The 23,035-nt window shown below is 44.7% G+C and overlaps 1 protein-coding gene and 1 pseudogene across 1 annotated transcript; both read left to right on the plus strand.

Moving 5' to 3' along the window:
- The first annotated feature begins 8,253 nt into the window (after positions 1 to 8,253).
- Positions 8,254 to 9,843, plus strand: LOC123408863 (annotated as a pseudogene).
- A 901-nt stretch (positions 9,844 to 10,744) lies between these two features.
- LOC123428974 (transcription initiation factor IIA large subunit-like) lies at positions 10,745 to 21,393 on the plus strand. Its single transcript, XM_045113050.1, is given in 12 exon segments — positions 10,745 to 10,869; positions 10,872 to 11,030; positions 11,139 to 11,327; positions 11,423 to 11,590; positions 11,679 to 11,733; positions 11,851 to 11,909; positions 13,749 to 13,874; positions 20,159 to 20,290; positions 20,369 to 20,423; positions 20,516 to 20,712; positions 20,815 to 20,898; positions 21,110 to 21,393. Coding segments are annotated over 12 exon segments (1,350 nt in total). The 5' UTR covers positions 10,745 to 10,767; the 3' UTR covers positions 21,134 to 21,393.
- The last annotated feature ends 1,642 nt before the right edge of the window (positions 21,394 to 23,035 follow it).

Genomic DNA, 23,035 nt, shown 5'->3' on the forward strand with positions numbered 1-23,035 from the left:
CCAGTTGGAATTAAATTCAAACTTGTTTGAATTTATTGTCTGTAAAATTCCTCCAACCATTTTTAGAATTTTGCACATTTTTTCTGGTTCCAAGGAAAATATTTATCTCTATCTATTTTCCCAACCGTACCTTTTTTCTCTCTCAAGCTTCTATTTTATTTAAATACAAAAGAGAGAATATTTTGAGATAGAGGGAGAGGCCCACTTGGGACAAGGCCCAGCAGACCCCTGCCCTAGCGCCAGGGAGAGCCCCGTGCTCGATGCCGTCCTCCTCTGTGCACCGTCGCTCCCATCCCCTCGATCCCCTGTGTCCCCGCGCTCGCCATGGCCTCCCTGGCCTCCCGTGCCCCGCCGCCGCGCTCTCTGTCGCCTCCCCGAGCCGCCCTCTCCCCTCCCCGCATGCTCGCCAGCGTGCCGAGGAGCCCCGAACCCCTGTCGTGGCCTCTCCAGCGCCCCCTCGCTCGCGTGCACGCCTCCAAGCCGACGCCGCCCCGCGCCCCACGCCTCCAGGTCGCCGCGCCCTGCCACCTCACCTCCAGGCCGCCCTCGCCCTCGGCCTCGCCTCGTTCCCCTGCACGAGGTGCTCCAGCGCCCGACCTCCTCATGCCGTTTGCTACTGCCGCCTTGGCTTCCTCGACCGAGGTCGTCCGTCGTGCCCGTCCGCCGCCGGCTTGCCTGCCCGCGTCGGGTTGCCCTGCTGCCAGATGTGTCGTTGCCGCTGTAGTTGCTATTGTGCCTGCTGAAGTTGTTGTCGCCGCGATGTCGTTTTGCAGTGGTTGTTGTGTTTGTCGCGTGCTGCCATGCCGTGTTGCTGCTTGCTGCCGCTGATGCTGCGTGCTTGCTGTGCCGTGGCATGCTTGTTGTGCCTTGCTGCCATGCCACTAGTTGCTGCCATGTTGTTGTTGATGCCATGTTGATGCCTGCTGGCCTACCGCTGTTGCTGTCGTTCGTGCTGCCGGTTGCTGCTGTTAGTGCTAGGTGAAGCTTGTTACTGCTGCTGTGTTGGCTGCTGTTGCTGCTAGCCGTAGCTGCCTGCTAGATGATGATGCTTGCCTGCATGCTATTAGTTGTGTTAGCTTGCCGTTGCATGTTGCTCTTGCTGCTGCCCGCGCTCCCCTGCAGGTGCCGACCTCCTCTGCCTTGTTGTGCTGTTGCCGTTTTGTAGCTGTCGGGTTGTAGTTGATAGTTGCGTTGCCGAAGCCAGCTACTGTTGGATGCTTGGCATGCTTGTTGTAGATGTTGTAGATGCTGCTGCTTGTAGTTTGCTAGTAGGTTGATAGTTGATGTTACCTGATAGCTGCTTTTGCTAGATGATGTAGCTTGCCGCTATGCTGTCGTGGCGTGCTATGTTGCTATTCCCCCGTGGCTGCTAGTTGTTACTGTGTGTCGCTTGCCGTTGCCGCATGCACCATTCCCTCCTCCGTGAGTCATTGACAATTCGACGAGCACCACGTCGTCCTCGACGACCCCGGAACTAGTTCGACTACCGTCGCCGAAGACCATGAACCAACGCCGAAGACCGTGAACCACGACGCCAAGCGAACGACTACCGTCGACGAGCCTGGTACCACGACTTCCACGACGTCCGCTACGAACCGATCCGCTCCGATATGCACGCGTCGAAGGTATACCGATGAGACGTGGCCGAGAATCCTATTCATGTGATGTATGAGATGATTATGTTTGCGCCTTAGGTTGCAGTTGCACGTGTTCCTCTCGTTGAGCCCCGACACATGGGAACCCGAGATACGGGATCACCCCATCTTTATTTACCGTTCCCACACACGCTTCCTATACGTTGGCACGATATCTCGACGAGTTATCGGGATAGGAACGTTGTCGTGGCATCGTTTCCGTTTTGTCGCCATGGTTCCCTCTCGCTCGTCGTGGCGACACATGTTTCTTTCTCTTCTTGTCATGGTGTTGATGAACTTGCATGCATGACGCATTCATGGCATATATCGTGTGTTGCATGCCTCTTGTGCCGTAGCTCCGTTCTATGCTCCGCGTGTTAGCCGACTAGGATGCCATGTAGGATCACCGCTTCACCCCTTGCCATGTTAACAACAATTTAATATTGTCGTGTAAATAATCGGGAGTGAATTAAATAATTAATCGTGGAGTTTCGTCGATATGCAACTCGTTGCATATCGAGCTTCACTTAATGTGTAGTGTTTGTGTGAGGTTAATTGCCATGCCATCCCTTGCATTTTGATATGTTCATGCATCATATTAGGTTGTGCATCATGTTGTGCATCATGTGGTGAATATTTGTGTTGATGTTTGTTTCCGGTTTGCCCGTCTCGATAGAGTCCCGCAAGCGTGTCGGAATGTGAGGACCCGTTCGACTACGTTGGTTCGCCGACTTCATGGAGTTGTTCTTCTTCCAAGCGGGATCTCAGGCAAGATGACCATTTCCCCAGATACCATTACTATCATTGCCATGCTAGTTTTTATCGCTTCTATCGGTTATGTCTCGTTGCCTACCACATGTTAAATATCAGCCTCTCTACAATGCCATGATAACCTTCAACCTGTTCGACCTGGCAAACCACTGATTGGCTATGTTACTGCTTGCTTAACCATGTGTTAGCGTTGCTAGTTGCAGGTGTAGTTGCTTCCATGTGATAACATGGGTTCCTTGTTATATCACCATATCAATGTTATTTAATTTCATGCACATATATACTTTGTAAAAGGTGGAAGGCTCGGCCTTTCTAGCCTGGTGTTTTGTTCCACCTTTGCCCCTTAGTTTCGGCTACCGGTGTTATGTTCCATAAACGAGCGCTCCTAACACGACCGGGGTTGTTATGGGGACCCCCTTGATAATTCGTTTTAGATTAAAGCTGGTCTGGCAGGGCCCAACTTTGGTACTACATTTGCCTAATAACTAAAGAACTGCATATGGACTAATTAACCCGAGGATAATTTAATCAACCCCCGGGCCAGTGCTCCTCATGAGTGTTGGCCCCACCTGAGCGATGTACGGCGCCCCTCTGGTCACTCGGAGGTTTAGCGATCCCGACGTCTAGCTCATCCATCGTGTCCTGAGAACGAGGTACGCGACTCCTATCGGGATCGTCGACACGTCGGGCGGCCTTGCTGGATTAGTTTTACCTTTGACGGAATATCTTGTGCATGGGGATTCCGGTGATGCTTTTGGTAATCTCAGAGTTGAGGTTTTCCACTAGGGAATCTGACGAGATCGCGAGCTTCGTGATTGAGGATTTCTATGCGGCTTGTGGTAATTTGTGATGGACTAGTTGGAGCACCCCTGCAGGGTTAAATCTTTTCGGAAAGTCGTGCCCGCGGTTATGTGGCAACGTGGAAATTTGTTTAACACTGGTTCTAGATAACTTGAAGTTAACTTAATTAAAATATGCCAATTGTGTGCGTAACCGTGACTGTCTCTTTCGTGAGTTCCTTCTCCGATCGAGGACACGGTGGGGTTATGTCTGACGTAGGTAGGTGTTCAGGATCATTCTTTTGATCATCAGTAGTTCATGTTCGTTATGCGTAGATCTTCCCCCTCTTATTTCTTGTACTCGTAAGTTAGCCACCAAATATATGTTTAGCCGCTGCTGCAACCTCACCACTTAACCATGCCTCACCCATTAAGCTTTGATAGTCTTGATACTTTTGGAAATGAGATTGTTGAGTCCCTTGTGGCTCACAGATTACTACAACACCAGTTGCAGGTACAGGTAAAGGTTACTTGACGCGAGCGCGTTGATTGTTCATTTGGAGTTGCTTCTTCTTCTTCTTCTTCATCGATCTAGGGTGGGTTCCAGGCCGGCAGCCTGGGATAGCAAGGATGGGCGTCGTTCTTATTATTTTTCGTTTGTTTTCATCCGTAGTCGGACCCTGCTCTTACTCTTGATAATTATGTATTGTACTGCTGTGACTCTGATGTAGCTTGTGGCGAGTGTAAGCCAATTCTGTATTATCTCTTCTTTTCAGTACATGTACTTGTAACGATATCCATTCTTGCGACACGACGAGATGCGCTTCTATCCCTGACGAGGCCCTCGTGCCAAATTGAGGATAGGGTCGCATCTTGGGCGTGACAGGAGGGCAGCAAATTGAACATCAACGCCCACGAACTCTTTTGTGTTCTACTCGATATATCATCTATGCATGAACCTAGCTCATGATGCCACTGTTGGGAAACGTTGCATGGGAAACAAATTTTTTCCTACGCACACAAAGACCTATCATGGTGATGATCATCTACGAGAGGGAGATCGGATCCACATACCCTTGTAGATCGCTAAGAGTAAGCGTTAATAAACACGGTTGATGTAGTGGTACGTCTTCACGATCAGTCCCACGAACCGTCTCACGATCCGTCCCATGATCCGTCCAGATCAAGTGCCGAACGGATGACACCTCTGCGTTCCGCATACATACAACTCGATGACGATCTCCGTCTTCTTGATCCAGCAAGAGAGACAGGGATGTAGATGAGTTCCTCGGCAGCATGACGGTGCTACGGTGGTGGTGGTGATCTATTCCTGCAGGGCTCCGCCCGAGCTCCGCAGAAAACCGATCTAGAGGAAGAACTACGAACTAGAGGAGAGGGCAACACGTGGCAAATTGTGTGTCACAAAACCCTCAAAACCTCTAGTATATATAGGAGGGGAGAGGGAGGAGGCTTGGCCTCCAAGGGAAGCCTCTAGGGCTCGGCCGAACCAAGGAGGAGGAATCCACCTCCCACAAGGGAGGTGGAATCCTATTAGGACACTTCCCTAATTGGAAACTCTTTCCACCTTTTGATCTTTTTGCCTTGTTTCTTTATTCCATATGCATGGGCCTTTGGGGGAGGCTTTGGCGAGACCACCAAGGGCTGGTCTACATCCTCTCACAGCCCATGAACCCTTTTGGGTCGTCACACTCCTTCCGGTGGTCTCCGGTACCCTCTGGTACCCTCCGGGCACTCCCGGTACACTATCGACGAGCCCGAAACTTTTCCGGTGACCAAAACAGGACTTCCTATATATCAATCTTTACCTCCAGAGCTCCTCGTGATGTCTGGGATCTCATCCGGGACTCTGAACAACTTTCGGTTACCAACACCTATAACTCAACTATACTGAAATGTCACCGAACCTTAAATGTGCACACTCTGCGGGTTCGAGAACTATGCAAACAAGACCTGAGACATTCACCGATCAATAACCAATAACCGGACCTGGATGTCCATATTGGCTCCTACATATTCTACGAAGATCTCTATCGGTTGAACCTCTATGTCAAGGATTCAGTTAATCTCGTATGTCATTCCCTTTGTCCTTCGGTATGTTACTTCCCCGAGATTCGATCGCCGGTATCTCCATACCTAGTTCAATCTCGTTACCGGCAAGTCTCTTTACTCGTTCCATAAAACAAGGTCCCGTAACTAACTCCTTAGTCACATTGCTTGCAAGGCTCGTTGTGATGTTGTATTACCGAGTGGGCCCCGAGATACCTCTCCTTCACACGGAGTGACAAATCGCAGTCTTGATTCATGCCAACCCAACAGACACCTTTGGAGATACCTGTAGAGCACCTTTATAGTCACCCAATAACGTTGCAACGTTTGATACACACAAGGTACTCCTCCAATGTCCGGGAGTTGCATGATCTCATGGTCATAGGAACAGATACACTGACATGCAGAAAAACAGTAGCAATAAACTCACACGATCATATGCTACGTTTATAGTCTGGGTCTTGTCCATCACATCATTCTCCTAATGATGTGATCTCGTTATCAAGTGACAACATTTGCCTATGGCCAGGAAACCTTGACCATCTTTGATCAACGAACTAGTCAACTAGAGGCTCACTAGGGATAGTGTGTTGTCTATGTATCCACACATGTATTTGAGTTTCCAATCAATACAATTCTAGCATGGATAATAAACGATTACCATGAACAAGGAAATATAATACTAACCAATTTATTATTGCCTCTAGGGCATATTTCCAACACTTGTATCACCATCTCTTCGCCAAATTAGTGCACCTATACGATTTACCATTGTATTCGGTGTGTTGGGGACACAAAAGATTTCTTGTATTTGATTACAAAGTTGCTTGAGAGAGCCCATCTTCATCCTACACCTCCCACAGATTAATAAACCTTATGCCACCCACTTGAGGGAAATTTACTACTGTCCTACAAAACTGTGCACTCGAAGGCCCAACAACATTTACAAGAATAAAGTTGCGTAGGAGACATCAACGTCTTAGTCCGTGCCTTAATGGCTGAATTTATAGGGGAAAACGGAGGGGATTTCATCCACCCTTGGCAAGGTCGGACTAAAATGACTCGTGAGTCGTTTCCCCTACAATACACACTCTACAAGCAGCCTAGGAAGTTGTATTTCGAAATTAGATGGGTGTGTCCTAAAAATAAGGTGGCACAACACCTATAATAAGTTATGCGCGGAATTTATGAAAGGACGTCTTGTATATTTCGTCCATTTCCTTGTATGTCATCAAGGAGGCTTCAAAGTGTTGAAATCTAAAAACGCACCGTTGATTCCCTTCACGCGGGCCTTAATCTTCACGCTTGATCTAGCACCGGTGTTTATCTCTCTTCTTTATGGTAGGTCCTTCATTAGCAATCAACACAAATGTATTCAATTTAGACATCATATTTTCATGAACATTAAAATTATTACTAAGAAACAAAAAAAATTATAATTCAATTGACGTGTGTGAGCTCTAATAATTCATCCAATCTCTACCTAATAATAAAACAAATAGTGCTTCTGGTTGTAGATAACTGAAATTACCCCTAAAGTTTGCATGAATTTACCCCCTATGCCACCGTAAGTGAAGAGAACGGTTCGCTTTTTTCCTTCTAAAATCCACGTAAACTTTAGTTTATATCGAGGAAGCGCTTTACAAGCCATGAGTAGATGAATAGCACAGCGGCCTCAGCCTCGCTTCCCCACACAAGAGACCTGGGTTCGAATTTATTCCTCTCATATCTTTGCATTTTTTCTTCAATTTTCGTCAGCGTAGAAAAGTTCACTCGCCTAGTGTCGATCGAGCTACTCAGTTTTGCAATGTTTTGTTTTCCTTTTTGATGAATCAAATGCTTAAAAAAATTATATCTTTCAAACCTTAATATTAAATTAAACATTTGTTTTATGAAAAATCCTTAGAAAAATGTGTACGTTCCAAATATGCTACTATCATATATGTTAATTATTTCTAAAATTATGTTTAGGATGCACCCTCAAAAATTCCTATTATATATGATTTCTATCCTTTTAAATTGACCAGAAAGAATAGTTTTATGTTTAGGACTGACCATATTCAAATGTGTGTTTTCGTTGTGTGAGCACTCATGCCATTGTCGGTAACATAAAATGTGATGCCATTCAAAACTAAAAGATGTGGGTCTATTAAGGTCTTGAGTCGTGATTATTGGGTTAAGAGCGCGTGTTATTTTCTCTTCCGTTGCAACGCACGGGCTCTTTTGCTAGTATGTATAATAATAAGATGAATGTAACAATTGTATTAATGTCGTCATCATTGAAATGATGGGGAAATAAAGGAGGCACGTCGGAGAGAACGAGTATTCTTCACATCTATGGCTCTGTTTGGATCCATGGGTTAATGTTAAAGTTGGTTAGATTGGATCAAACTAACTACAAAACATCCAAACAGGAGGGTTAGAGTTGGTTAGATGCATCTAACTCACCCAAAAGGTGCTTATTTGGGTTAGAGTTAGGTGAAGGCGAGAAAAAAATTACTTTTCCCTCTACCTTCACCACACCAAATCCTGGTTAAAGGAGCCAAATGATTGAAAAAGTGTTTTTATTGGTAATCTAACCCTGTCACCCAAACACCTCTTTGGTTAGAGTTAGTTCAACATTAGTCCAGGGTTAGAATCTAACTCTAACCTCTAACCAAGTTAGAGTATCCAAACAGGGCCTATGCCTCATGATAAAGACACGCAATCTTTACCTAATAATAAAGAGGCTATCGCTTCCGTCAGAAAAACCCACCGCGGTGATTTAAAAAAAGTCCTTGGTGTTTTCTAAAATTAACCAGCAATCCAATTGATAAGTGAAGCTGAATCGGTACGTGCGGGAGAAAAATAAACACCAGGCCACCCACGCCCTTACCTCCCATCTCCAGCGCCAGCGCGCCACCACCCCCTGCCACGGCGCCGTGCTTCGCCGGCCCCAACTCCTCCAATGCTCACCTCCGTCCCCGCGCGTCACTGCCCCAGATTTGGGCCTCCCCCGCGTGATGGCTGAGGCTCCGGCGGGCGAGCCGCTGGGAGAAGGAGGCGGAGAGCCGGCACCGCGCGGAGGAGGAGGAGAAGGCGGCGGCCACCGCCGACGGGGACGTGGATAACAACGTCTACACCTCTGAGGACGAGGGCACAAAGAACTACGGCCGCGACGGCTACCACGTCGTCCGCCCCGGGGACAACTTCAAGCAGGGTGCCTACGTCATGCAGTCCAAGCTCGGTTAGGGCCACTTCTCCATCGCCTGGCTCGCCTGGGACACCGCCCACTCCGTACGTGCTCACCACCCCCTCGCCTCACCGTGACCCCCCTGTTAAAATCACCTCGCTGACTCTAGGATTCGCGACAAGGATATGTAGGAAAAAAATATTGATCTGGATGCAGCTGTGCCTGCCCACCAACTGTTCGCTCTTTTGTCCCAGAGCTCATATGCAGAACTGCTAAATCAATTTCTCATTATTACTGTTTTATCCGTCAATCCTATCGCACTGCACGAGATATTCTGATGTTTTGCGCCGTTTGCCTAGAGGCTCAGGCTGCTCGTGTCCAACATTTCTGAATCTTTTGGTTATCCATGCAGAGGTATGTGGCCCTGAAGGTGCAGAAGAGCGCACAACACTACTCGGAGGCTGCCATGGATGAGATCAAGATCTTGAGGCAGATTGCTGACGGTGACCTTGAAGACTCCCGTTGTGTTGTTAAGCTTCTTGGCCACTTCAAGCACACAAGCCCCAATGGGAGCCATGTCTGCATGGTGTTTGAGTTTCTTGGTGATAACTTGCTCACCCTAATAAAGTACACGGACTATCGTGGCATTCCGCTTCCAATGGTTAAGGAGATATGTCGGCATGTGCTCATTGGCCTTGACTACCTCCACCACGAGCTTTCCATTATCCACACTGACCTGAAGCCCGAAAACATATTCCTCGTGTCCACTATTGACCCCTCAAACGATCCCCGGAAGTCAGGTGTGCCACTGGTGCCGCCTGCTGCAAGGGCCATCGAGCCACATCCAAGGGCTCCTGCTCGACCATCAACGAGTAGTGACGTCACCAGGAACCAACAGAAGAAGATCCGGAAGAAAGCCAAACATGTAGTTGCTTCAACTTCATAAGGCAATGGGGCAGTGGCATTCGCCGACATAGACGAATCAGATGATAAGGGAGATCTGAGTACAACAAGTGAGGCAGTCCTAGCCAGGATGGGGACGGGAAGAGAGGAGGAGGGCATAGGCGGGGCAACAAAGGGACTAGGAATAGGATGGCGATGGAAGCTGAACTAGGCTGCAAGCTGGTTGACTTCGGAAATGCATGTTGGACGTACAAGCAGTTCACAAGTGATATCCAAACAAGGCAATACAGATGTCCTGAGGTCCTTCTGGGCTCCAAGTATTCTACATCTGTCGACCTGTGGTCCTTTGCATGCATATGCTTTGAACTTGCCTCGGGAGATGTGCTCTTTGATCCGCATAGTGGAGATAACTTTGACAGGGATGAGGTATTTTTGTTCATTTCCTCACTTTGGTTTCGACTAAGAACATACTTTCAACATTATGGATCTGTACCCGGTTTATCACCTGGTAAATGATGTCCCCCATTTTAACTCAAGAAAGGTTCTCATCACAATCAACAGTTGACTCTTTGATATCTACATTCCATTCAAGCACGAGATAACTACGAAGGGTGGGCCTCACTTATAGCTCGATGATATTGTTTTTCAAAGTTTTATTTCTTGCATTAGCGTGACTCAGTGACATGTTATGGTCATGGTCGACCTTATCGCCTTGAGACTCACCATGTTCAGGTGAACACAGTAGCCACCATTGGCAAGGATCGAAAAGAGGATAATAATAAGTGACAACACGGTTTTCGTGTTCAAATAGAAAAATGTGGACCTAGGATATGGGTCTTGAGCTACACTTATATATTGGTTAGGGGTGAGCAATGTTTTTTTCTCCCGTTGAACAAAATTTGCAGGTCTTAGGTGGTGTTTTTTTATCTAGGTACTAGACTAAAAAGTCCCTTTTAGTCCCTAGGTAAAGAAACAGGAGGGACTTTTTCTTAAGGGACTAGAAAAAGAATCTATTGGAGGGACTTTTTTCTTTAGTCCCTGAGACTAAAAAAAGTCTAATCCCTTAAAAAGAAACACCACCTTAGTGTCACCTCATGATACTATTCATGCATTCTAATTCATCCATTTAACTTCATCATTTGTTCGATTCGTTTAATTACATCGTCATCCGTAGCAACGTACGGGCACATTTACTAGTCCTAAATAAAGTAATTAGACCAAAATAAAAATTTGACTTTGATTAAAAAAATTTATACTAAGAAAAAAGATTCATCAACTAAATCAAACCGTAACAACGTACGGACACATTTACCAGTGAAGCCACGACGGACCATGAACGAACATGTGTTTTTTTCGAAACTTCCCGTGGCGGTGCATTGGCACAGCCCGAGCCCGTGGCGGAGAGGGAGCTACAAATACCCCGGCCACGTGACGCTACCGGATGCAAACCTATTTATATTCTCTCCTTAATTCCCCATCCGTCTCGTCCGCCTCCTCCTCCCCGTTTCCCCTCTCCCCGAGCTGCAGCCCGCCTCGCCGTCGCTACCTCCCACGCAAACCCTAACCCTAGGCACCTTCGCCATCATGGCCAGCGGCAACGTGTCCACCGTCTACATCTCCGTCATCGACGACGTTGTCGCCAAGGTTCGTGAGGACTTCATTACCTACGGCGTTGGCGATGCCGTCCTCAACGAACTCCAGGCTGTAAGTTCTGCCGATTTATCGAGCCCCTTGTACTACTTATACCTCTCGAATTGCTGGTTAATTTCTGTGATTTGACGGTTGCCTCTCCGATCCGGCTGAAAACCCTAGCTCTGGGAAATGAAGATGCTGCACTGTGGCGCAATCTCAGGGAACATCGACCGCAACAGGGCCCCACCCGCGTCCGCTGGAGGTGCTCCTGGTGCCGGCGCGACTCCACCAGTGCACGACCTCAACGTGCCCTACGAGGCCACGTCCGAGGAGTACGCCACCCCAACCGCCGACATGCTGTTCCCACCGGTGAGGCAAATTCCCTCGATTATCCCTCCAAATTGGCCGCGATCTATGTGGTCGACATGCAGGGTGTTGATGGGGTTGGTTGTATTTGGTTGCAGACGCCGCTGCAGACCCCGATCCAGACACCACTTCCAGGGATTGATACAGGGATGTATAACATACCCACAGGGCCGTCGGACTATGCCCCATCGCCCATCAGTGACATGAGAAACGGGATGGGGATGAATGGGTCTGATCCAAAAACTGGCCGCCCAAGCCCTTACATGGTAAAGTGAATTTGTACTTTTGCTGGTTTGTGTGGAGGTGATTCTGTTTGTTTTAGTTGAGACTGATGTTTGGAAGTTTGTTTTGCAGCAACCTCCATCACCCTGGATGAATCAGAGACCACTGGGGGTTGATGTGAATGTTGGTATGTGCCTATGTTATGTCCCTTCTTGTTCTCGGCATGGCCTTCATCTTTGTCTGGTTGGAGCAATATTGATCGAGGAAAGCAATGATGGTTTGGACAATTTTAATTGATGTACAGCTTATGAGGAGAGCCGTGAGGACCCAGACCGGTTGATGCAACCTCAGCCACTGACTAAGGTGAAGGATGAGCTTACTGCACTGTTATAATTTCCTTTTTTCTTCTTCACTAGTTATTAATATCTGTTCTGTTTTCAAGGACATTGACCCTTCTGATTTTCTCTATTGGATTACTATTCTATACTGTAGTTAGCTACAAAGCACAGATACGGTCAAAACTGCTGATTGTCCATCCTGATACGGGGGGACATGGGATACGCTTGGATACATGTAGCCTGCAGTACCCTATCCTTTTTGAATTAAAAAACGAAATTAAAATGTACTTGGCAGCCAGCCTCCAGCGACCACGCTGCCAACAAACTCTCCTCCCGACAGCAACCATGCTTGAGCAGGTAACCTCAATGGTCGCTAGCAAGGGAGAACATCCCGACGGAGGAAGATGGCAAGGCGGCCGATGAGGAAGAAGCTCCGTGCAGGGAGAAAGATGGGGACTGCAGCGGCCAGCGAGGAAGAAGATTTGGGCAGACTTAGAGATGGTGATGGAAGCTGCTGATGAGCAAGAAGGTACATGCGGTGGTGCGGTCGTTTCTTCTCCTCTCTGCAGGCGGCTGGAGAACGGAGTACGAATGGGAAGTAGGGAACGGCTGGAGAGCTACTAGTCTAGATTTTCTGGAATTGGGCCTTACATGGGCTCGGAGTGGACTGAGAGCTACATGGGCTCTGAGTGGACTGCTCAAAGTCTTCCATCAGTAGAAATGAGGCAACATATATTCAGTACTAACTAAAAAAATCTCTCATCTAAAATTATCATTAAATATTTATTGCATGATGTCTATATTTCTAAATACTTATATACCCTGGCGTATACCTTAAATGCTGTTTTAAAAAAATGCTGTATCCCGTGTCCTTGTAGTTGTATCCCCGTGTCTGTATCTCAATATTGGTGCTTCTTAGGTAGCTAGTAACCCACATATCTGGAGTTCTCAGCACATTAGTAAGTTCAGCCAAAAAAAAGACACATCGGTTACTAGCTATGTGACAATTGTATTGGCTCTTTCAGTCTGGAAGGAGCAATCGAACTTGTGCTTATTGCTCTGTCTGAATGATATTTAGGAATATTTGGCTTGAGGATCCTTCCACAATACCAACTATATCTTCTACTAACGTCTTCACCTACTTCATTGTACCACAGAATTTTGAAATAATTGCACCATAAAACTAGTTCATGCACACATAAGCACATTGCTCTCACGGCACCATGCCTTCTTGATGTCATATTGGTTAAGCAAGAACAATCAAATAGTCAAGCAGTAAAGCATATGTTTTCTGTGTTGCTTTTATTATTCCGGACCTTTGGGGTTGTGATAGGCAAATGAAAACAAAGTGGATTTAGCTTGGCGTATGGTGAAATGAAGATCCATAGGACTTTCTTACGATGCTTTGTATACTGGTGTCAGTCTGCATGTTGTTATTTGGCAGAGCAATTTTGATGGCTCTATTTGTAATGAAATGAAGTTTCACTTGTTTTGTTGCAAGTTATGTGTTCTCAAATGTACCTCCGTCGTATATGCAACTTTGGAAGTTCAATATTTCTTTAGCAAGAACATTGAAATGATGTACACATGTATACTGCAGTTATCACACAAACATTTGAAACTAGTTATGGATTGATTGCAGCTTTAGACCATGAATTTTATCTTTGTTGGATCGTTGTAACCCAAGTTGCCGGATTATCAGCTTCTCACAGAAGTGCTGAATCCATAATAAAATACTACTCCGTACCATAATGTAAGATGTTTTTTGACACTAATGCATTATGGGATGGAGGGAGTAGCATTATCAGAATCCTGATTTCCAATATATATGCTATATGCATTTATAGTTCATTTCAATTTGTAGGATTTTCTGATGATGTCTTCTGGAAAACGGAAGAGGGATGAATATCCTGGTCAGCTTCCTTCTGGTTCATTTGTGCCGCAACAGGATGGTTGTGCAGACCAGGTTGCCGAATTTGTGGGGTCAAAGGTACTGTTCAAAATTCTTTGTAACTTTTTTTTTTGACGGAGCTCTGGCGGGCTTACGCCGACCTGAACCATTTTCATTATCATAATTAAGACTGAGATACAAACACAACGGCTACACAAATGTAGCACCCGACACACACAAGAAGGAAAAAAGGAATCAGGAAACTGTTATGAAAACAACTTATCTCTATTACATAGCCCACGGGGCATATATATATATTACACATGACTTGGGGTACAAGGAAAGGAAACACAGCCTAATAGGACTCCTAGACCAATACTTATACTTCCTAACAGCCCCCCTCAAATGCAAAGCATATGCAATAGCATTACATTTGAAGTGTAAAACTAGAAAAAAACAACAATGATGATCCAAATCCATGCCTTGAGATGTCATCGTAGCATGAAGAGTCAAGCGCATCACTTGAAGATACAAGCGACGTATCAAGAGAAGATGAGTTATCAAAGGAAGATGGCACATCAAGAGAATAAAGCATTGCGCAAAAACTGCCTACGACAACCGACGGTGAAAGAAGCTCGACGGTTAAGGCACAATGGGCGAAGATCGACAGTGCAAAAAGAGTCCAGAAAATTCTATAGAAAACAACAAGGGCAACTAGGCCACAAAAGTTGTATAGAAAGGATCAGGACCAGAGAAAGAGAAAGGTTGACGGACAAAGATATGGTGGACTCACATGGCATGAAAAATAAAATATCAACAAATTTGGTGGATGCAGTGGAAAACAAAGAAAACTAAAAAGCTCATACTAGACTAGATGCAATGGCAGCGGAAGAGCACACAACACCGAAAGACGACTCATGTGCGAGAAGGGACCACTATAACAAACATCGTCAAGAGTTACGAACAGTGAGATAGATGCATACCCGGCCAAAGATCGTGTTTATTTTTTTAGATGAGATCAAGACAGCACGGTACGGTAGGGCATGGAATGTCTGGTGTCAGGAGCACCACGTAGCAGCAGGAAGCAGCTAGTAGCACCACGTAATCAGGCCCAGCTAGGACAGTAGAACCAGCTAGCGGTAGTAGACGGAGCATCATGCGAGGAGCAGAAGCAGTGTGCTAGCAAAACAGTCCATCAACCCAACCACATACCAAAGACCAACGACGACCAACGACACTCATGCCGAGACGGCAAATGAACCACAACGGCTCAATGACTCCAAAGACAACACCCTAAGGGGGCAACGACGTCAAAGACCTCGTTGATGTCTGATCCACGGATGGATCTAGGCTTTCGCCTGGAGCACATTAGAGGACATGGCATGGGAGCTTCACAATGATGCCTCCAAGGAGGAAAACGACACCCTAAGATGTCGCCATCATCAGTGCCAGCAAGGCCGGCACAAAGTTTTCGCCTGAAGCATCACACATCGGACCACTCCGCATACGTAGGCCGCCGAGTCTGCCTAGCATAGGAGCGCGAGACCTCCCACCCCCCCGCAACTCTGCGGCGAGCGTCCTCGCCGTAGTCAATAAGATGCACCTACATTGACATAGCTGCTCATCTGGAGCACCGGCGCCGATAGGAGCGGAGATTGAGCCTAGCCGCCAGAACTCCTCCACCAACTTCCACCCTCCCAATCCACCTCCTCAGCTTAAGCTCACCGGACTAGGAGCGAGCCCACCTGAGCCAACGAGCCGAGCGCCTTCGACGCTCACCCTGGACGGCACCAGGTCGGCTGCCCGGCCTCGCAGTCCAGCCGCCGGAGAGAGCCCCAGGTGCCGCCTCCACCCGAGAGAGAGAGCAGGGAGCGAGGGGCCATATCTGGTCCTTCCAGCCGCCCATGTGTGCCCACCGCCGCACGTTCTTCCACCATGGGATGAATTTGTCGCCAGATACAAGCAGGCCGCCGCCAAGGGTGGGATGAACGGCCCCACCCCAACGGGTGTCCGATGCACCCGAGTGACGCAATTGAGCGGGGAAAGAGCACCCTGCCGCCACCTTCACCGGGCACGCACAGGCTTCGTCGGCGTCCCCTCCGGCGGTGGCGGTGCGGGGGAAGGTGGAGGGGAAGGTCGCGTGGGGTGGATAGTTGATGATAAAGGGACTATTTTATTTGTGTTACTATCATAATAGAGTTTGTTTGGATGGAAGGTGGTTTAAAGACAGCATTATCCAAAAACTACAATATTATAACATGCAGGCATGGAAAGCCATGGTATATAGACACTAAAGTAATTTACACTACTGGAAATACCAAGGTGTGTTTGGCAATTGTTTTATGTAGAGTTTTATGTTTTATTTATATTGTGTTAGCAACTAACCGTTGAAAGCAATTCAAATAATTTCATGTGCAGCGTGCACAATTTTGCTTAGCTTGTGTGTTAACACTGGTATATTAAAAGAACAAAGTATCACAATTCATGGATACATATCTCAATCAAAGTATCTTGTTTGTAATCAGCGTCGAATCTGTGTAACCAACCGAGGTAAGAGACGCACACAACTCACTCTGTCGATTCAATGTGTATACACATACTAGGCCACAAAACCAATTTTGGCCCTGTGCATAGTCTGTCTGTGACTGCAAAGAACAGAAACCAACATATCTCATAACTGTGGTACATGTAGTTAGGAAAGAAATGAATTAATTAGTACCATGAAACATCACGAGAGTGCATGGTTAACCATGCCTTATGACAGCCCAGAAAAGACGCAATGGGCGTGTGAGGCCAACATGATGCAAAGCTTTTTTGCAGTTTCGTGTAAGAACCTTTATATTAAATGCTTTGAGGTGTTTTGATGAAAGAAATACTGTAGTTGAAGATGCCCAGGTTTCTCTCATACCGTAGTATTTTGCGGTATCTGAAAAAGAGGCCCGGGCCTATTTTTTCTAAACCGAACCGAGAGAAATCGTGGGGCAGAGTGCTGAGCCTGTTGACATTGCCATCTATGAACAGATCAGAAGATCTCACATGCGATTGCCATCTCCTTCTCTGTCTGTCAATCTATCTGTTAAATGAAGTGTAACCTATCTCCTGTTATTAGGCGTTTCAGTTCTATGTGTTTCAGTTTTAGGTGAAGATCTCACATGCGATTGCCGTCTCCTCCTCTGTTTGTCAATCTATCTGTTAAATGAAGTGTAACCCATCTCCTGTTATTAGGCGTTTCAGTTCTATGTTTTTCAGTTTTAGGTGATTAGTTTTTCACTTTTTTTTACGGACGCTGCTGTTGGTTGGGAGGACATCACATGCTACTATCCAACGACCTTGCACACTTTTATCAGGTTGCTAGCTGCTGATTACGTGAGTAGCACATGATTCAAACGAAGCTCGCCCATGTAGTAGATCAATTGATTGCTGGAGCACACTCATATGCAGCAGGCTAAAGGCTAGATAGACGGTTCATTTTATGTATTGCCCCGGCTAAGACAGAACTTGAGCTGCGTGCATGGGGCGGCAGTTTGTTGAGTGTAGCTGAGTTAGGTGCAGCAAGTCAAAGCTAAGTCATCACTTGTGAAACACATCGGTTGTTTTGCCAAACTGAGAAAAATGATGTTTTTTATCGTAGTATTCATTCCACACATGGGAAACCTTAGGTTTCGAATTACTATGGCTTTGAAACAACTGCGCTACCAAACTAGGCTATGTTTTGGTAGCATTGTATTGAAAAACTACAAAGTATAGAAAAACCAGGCTATGTTTTCATAGCAAAGTATTGAAAAAAACAAAGTATAGAAAAACGACATTTATCGTAGGCTATGTTTTTTTATCGTAGTATTCATTCCACACATGGGAAACCTTAGGTTTCGAATTACTATGGCTTTGAAACAACTGCGCTACCAAACTAGGCTATGTTTTGGTAGCATTGTAAAGAAAAACTACAAAGTATAGAAAAACTAGGCTATGTTTTCATATCAAAGTATTGAAAAAAACAAAGTATAGAAAAACGACATTTATTTAGCCTGTAGGTACAAAATATCACGGTTTTGACATAACAGGGTATTTTGGATTATTGTGAATACTGTGGACTAGAACCGCATTACCAAGCTCGACGCCTTGCATTGGATCTGACAGGCGCTTGTGCTTGCTCTTGGGACATAGGCAACATATGGCGCCCCTGGAGAACCGCATGACCAACGCATGGACTAGAACCGCATAACCAAGCTTGATGCCTATCTCGTACGTGGAAGGGCGGCAATGATGAATTTGTGGTGACTGAATAGGATTGTATTCCTGCTGCTTGATTTTCGGTGAGCAAGGATGTTCCGTTCATCTTGGCTGACATGGAGGCATCATATGGCGCCACCGGTGGAGTTGTGCCATGGAGAGCTGGGCCTAGCGCCAAGTCCTTCAAATAGTCGTGCTGAGCCGCCCACCACGCCATGGATTGAGCTGAGTGAATGGATATGCATGAGGGGGAATGACACGAAGGCAGGGGCTGACGGCCGATACGAGAGGAGGGAGGATAAAGGATAACTGACTCGTCTTTGTTCTCCCAGCTGCTGTCTCTTGGTTTCTCCATGGCCGCCAACAGTGACAGGGCGGTGATGGCAACATGGGACGAAAGGCTGAGTTGTTGCGAGTAGCTAGCAAAGGAAATAACATGTGACATGTTTTTTTTTACTTGCTCGGTTTTTAAAGAGGTTTGGGGTAAGTCCTCCAAATAGCTACGCTGAGCCGCCCACCACACCATGGATGGAGCTGAGTGAATGAACATGCATGAGGGGGAACGGCACGGAGGCAGGGGCTGACGGCCGACACGAGAGGAGTGAGGATAAAGGACAACTTACTCATCTTTGTTCTCTCAGCTGCTGTCTCTTGGTTTCTCCATGTCTGAGAACAGTGACATCTCTAGAGACGACAGGGCGGTGGTGGCAACATTGGGACGAAAGGCTGAGTTGTTGCGAGTAGCTAGGAAAGAAAATAATGTGTGACATGCTTGTTTTTTTTTACTTGCTCGGTTTTTCAAGAGGTTTGGGGTTCTTTATTTTAGAAAGAGGAAATACCCTGATTTTGGAAATACTGTAGTATTAGTACCAAGGTTTTTTGGGGGTAGCCGAACATGTTTCAGTAATTAAGACTGATAACTAGAAAAATATAATATTCTCAGTATACTTGGAAAATACTTCGTTATCAAGCGGGGCCTTGGAAGTATTTAAATACTACAGCTTTTTATAAAATAATGGTATTTCGGAAATACTTTGCATCCAAATGGGGCCTTAGTTACTTGATAACCTTTATTATTATGATTATGGACTAAGTTCATTGAGTTTGTTCTTTATGGGCGCCTGTTTGAGTTGGCAACATTTTTTTGTGTGAGCTTTAGCATTTACTTATATTTGTACCAAATACCTAAGCTCAGAAAAACCCCAATCCAATGCTATATTGTGACAACAATTTCGTTTTCCTCAACTTGGTACTACTTCTGTCTATTAACTAATTTGAACGGTCTAGATTTATATGTCATCTACTCCCTCTGTTCCTAAATATAAGTTTTTCTAGAGGTTTTACTAGTGGACTACATACGGATGTATATAGACATACTTTAGAGTAGGTTCATTCATTTTGCTCCGTATATAGACCCCTAGTGAAATAGCTTAAAAGACTTACATTTAGGAACGGAGGGAGTAGTTGCCACCTTAATAATATAGCAATACCTCATAAGTTGGCTGTTTAATAATTTTCCTTATGTGCCAGTTCATCATCTGTAAACCTAATATTTTTTGGTCCTAGATTAAGTTCCCAATCACTTCACATATTGATATGCTCAGTGTATTTTGCTAGGATGGTGCATGAATATTTTTCTTGAAGTGCCTGCTAAATCATGTAAATGACATGATGAACTTAATTTTATAGAGAATTGCAACTAATCTGGTTGACGTAGGTTATGTATTGTAACCACTGAAGGATCAATGGATAGTTTGTAAGCTGGCAATTTTTGGCATGCAGGCCCACACTTCATCCATCTTTACGCTAATATATTTTTACAACACCTGACAGTCTGTATTTACTATTTTAGCACAAAAGTTCAAATTTGGATTTCAGATTTCTGTACTTTTTCTAAATGTCTTCAAGCTTCCTGCAAAAGCTCCATATTGCTTAGTGCTAATACTGGATGCTGACATATTGTTAACGCTTTCACATCAATGAACTTAGTGCTAATACTTAGTTTCTACTCCCTCTGTCCCAAAATAAGTGTCTCAACTTTGTACTAACCTTAGTACAAAGTTGTACTATAGTTCAGACACTTATTTTGGGAAGGAGGGAGTATTTGTGTTCGTTTTGGGAAGTTCATCCTCCTCTTTACGGTCTTTATGTAGGATAACGCACAACAGGTGTGGAATTCCATCTTGAACAAGCAAGAATCAGTAACTAAGACACTTTCTATCAAAGAAAGCACAATACCACCAGTTCTTCCTCAACGGGACGGGATACAAGATGACTATAACGATGTATATAACTCTAGACTTCGATCAGTCTATCTTACATCTTCATATTCTTTGACTAAACATGATTCTTTTATTTTTCAGCAATTCTTCTTCCCAGGAGTTCCAACCGAAGACTACAATACCCCTGGGGAATCTTGTAAGTTTCTCATGAATTGTGGACCTGTCTGGACCTTACACATCATCTTTTATGTGTTGAGTATTCTTATCAGTCATATTTTGATGTGTTAGCCGAATATCGAACTCCAACACCTGCTATTGCAACACCAAAGCCAAGAAACGATATGGCGGGCGGTGATGATGATGATGATGATGATGATGAACCTCCTCTTAATGAAGATGACGATGACGATGACGAGATAGATGACTTACAGGATGGTGATGAGGAACCTAACACGCAGCACCTTGTCCTTGCACAATTTGACAAGGTAATACTGCTTGTTTTTGTTTAGATAATGTTGGCTCAGCAGTATCTGCTTTACCTCTAGTTTCAGGCCCTCGTGTCTTATCTCTTTTGCGGGTTTACATAGGTAACAAGGACAAAGAATCGCTGGAAGTGCACTTTGAAGGATGGAATCATGCATTTGAATGGCAGAGATGTTCTATTCAACAAGGTGGGCATCCTAGTGTTTTGGTCAAACTTGTGAATGTATGATTTCCTGATCTTTGGATCTATTGTGATACAAACACGATTGTGCAATTAAACTGTTGTTTCTTGCTACATGGTCACACATCTGGACTTTTTAAGCAATAAGTTATAATTCTTCAGTGCTCTTCACTTGATGCACGATCCTCTAATTGGTGACTCTGCGTTACTGTTTGCAGGCTTCAGGAGAGTTTGATTTTTGAATTTCATGGTAAAGATGATATTTTAGGTGCCTGCTGTATCTACTGTCTTTAACATAAGGAAGGGAAGGTGACAATAGGCTGGTGCCGTGGCGAGTTTGGCACAATGATCATGTGTCGTGTTTTCCTGTTGAGGCTTGCTTCACCCAGTTGGTTTGTTACCATAACTCATGTCACTGTAAAAATGGTACAGTTGGGACGGTTGTGGATATTTTCTTGAGATGCTCACTTAAAGCTGGTTGAATGATCTTATCTCATATAAATCATCATTTTCTTGTCCTATTATAGGTGATATTAAGAACTACACAATCCTTTTCTGAATACTCCCTCCGTCTGAAATAAGTCATAGGAATGAATGTATTTAGATGTATTTTAATTCTAGATATATTCATTTGAATTCAATTTTTATAACAAGTAATTTCGAACAGAGGGGAGTATAAGTCCTTTTAGAGATTTCACTACGGACTACATATGGATGTGGATGCATATGTACTTCCTCCGTTTCTAAATATAATTCTTTTTAGAGATTTCATTAAAGGCCACATAATATTTTAAAGTATAGATACACTTATTTTATTTCATATGTAATTTGTAGTAAATCTTTAGAAAAACTTATACTCCCTTCGTTCGAAAATATTTGTCATAGAAATGGATGTATCTAGATGCATTTCAATTCTAGATACATATATTTTTATCCATTTGTGTGACAAATAATTACGGACGGATGGAGTATTTAGGAACGGAATAAGTAGTCTAGTAAAATCTCAAAAGAAAACAACAGGAACTATCCGTCTTAAAATTTTTGTGAAATGAATGTATTTAAATACTAAAATGTGACTAGATACATTCATATATAGATAAATATATGACAAGAATTTTGAGACGGAGGAAGTATGTAGTCTGATTGTAAAACTGGGAGGAAGGGCTGTGGAGCTGTTCTACCTACTCGCAATTTTAGACATTCATCAACAAAATAGCAGGAATTGGGGAATTTCAACTTAGGGTTTTCTCACTCAAGGAGGAACAACATGGCCGGGCGGAACACAACGGTGAGGGGGAAACCCTAATACAATTCTGCTCTATCCATTCTTAAATGTAAGTACATATGAAGTAAAATGAATGAACCTACACTTTAAAATATATCTATATACATCCGTATTTAGTTTTCTATCGGAATGTCTAAAAGACTTATACTCCCTCCATTCAGAAATACTTATCTTAAAAATGAATAAAATGGATGGATCTATAACTAAAATAAGTCTACATATATGCATTTTTAGGACAAGTATTTCGGGACGGAGGGAGTATTTAGGAATTGAGGGAGTAGATGCCCTTTGCAATCTTCAGATCCTGCCTTTATAGCCATTACAACATAGAAAGTAAAAAAGAATCCTGCCTTTATAGCCATTACAACATAGAAAGTAAAAAAGAAGCAGGTGAAGTTGTCGGGTCCTTTATAGTCATTACAACATTGAAAGTAATTTTCTTTTCCCTAAAAAAAACATTGCAAACATTGAAAGTAAGGCAAAGTGAACATCATCCTGAGCTCCTTGCCGCGCGCAGTTCGAGCGGTTGCTTCTTCACCCTTAGACTACTTACCACGGGGAATAACACAGAGTAGTAACTTGCATATGAAGAATTGCATAGGGGATCTTAGGTGTTGCACCCCCTACATCTCCACCATGCACATGTATTTAGATTCAAAATGTATAGTGCGTGTGTTGTATATAGTTCTGTGGAGAGAAGTTTTGTTCGTGATTTACACACCTAGCTGTGATCAGCCCACCCCACCCACCCCATAGTTACTCGTTCATCTACACTTTTCTTCTACCGTTCCCCATCTTGAGCTCCCATCCAGATCTTTTCCACTTAATCCATGGTTAATGTTAACCGATGTGAGGTTAG

This window comes from Hordeum vulgare, chromosome 1H, assembly GCF_904849725.1.
Source record: "Hordeum vulgare subsp. vulgare chromosome 1H, MorexV3_pseudomolecules_assembly, whole genome shotgun sequence".
Classification (NCBI taxonomy): Eukaryota; Viridiplantae; Streptophyta; class Magnoliopsida; order Poales; family Poaceae; genus Hordeum; species Hordeum vulgare.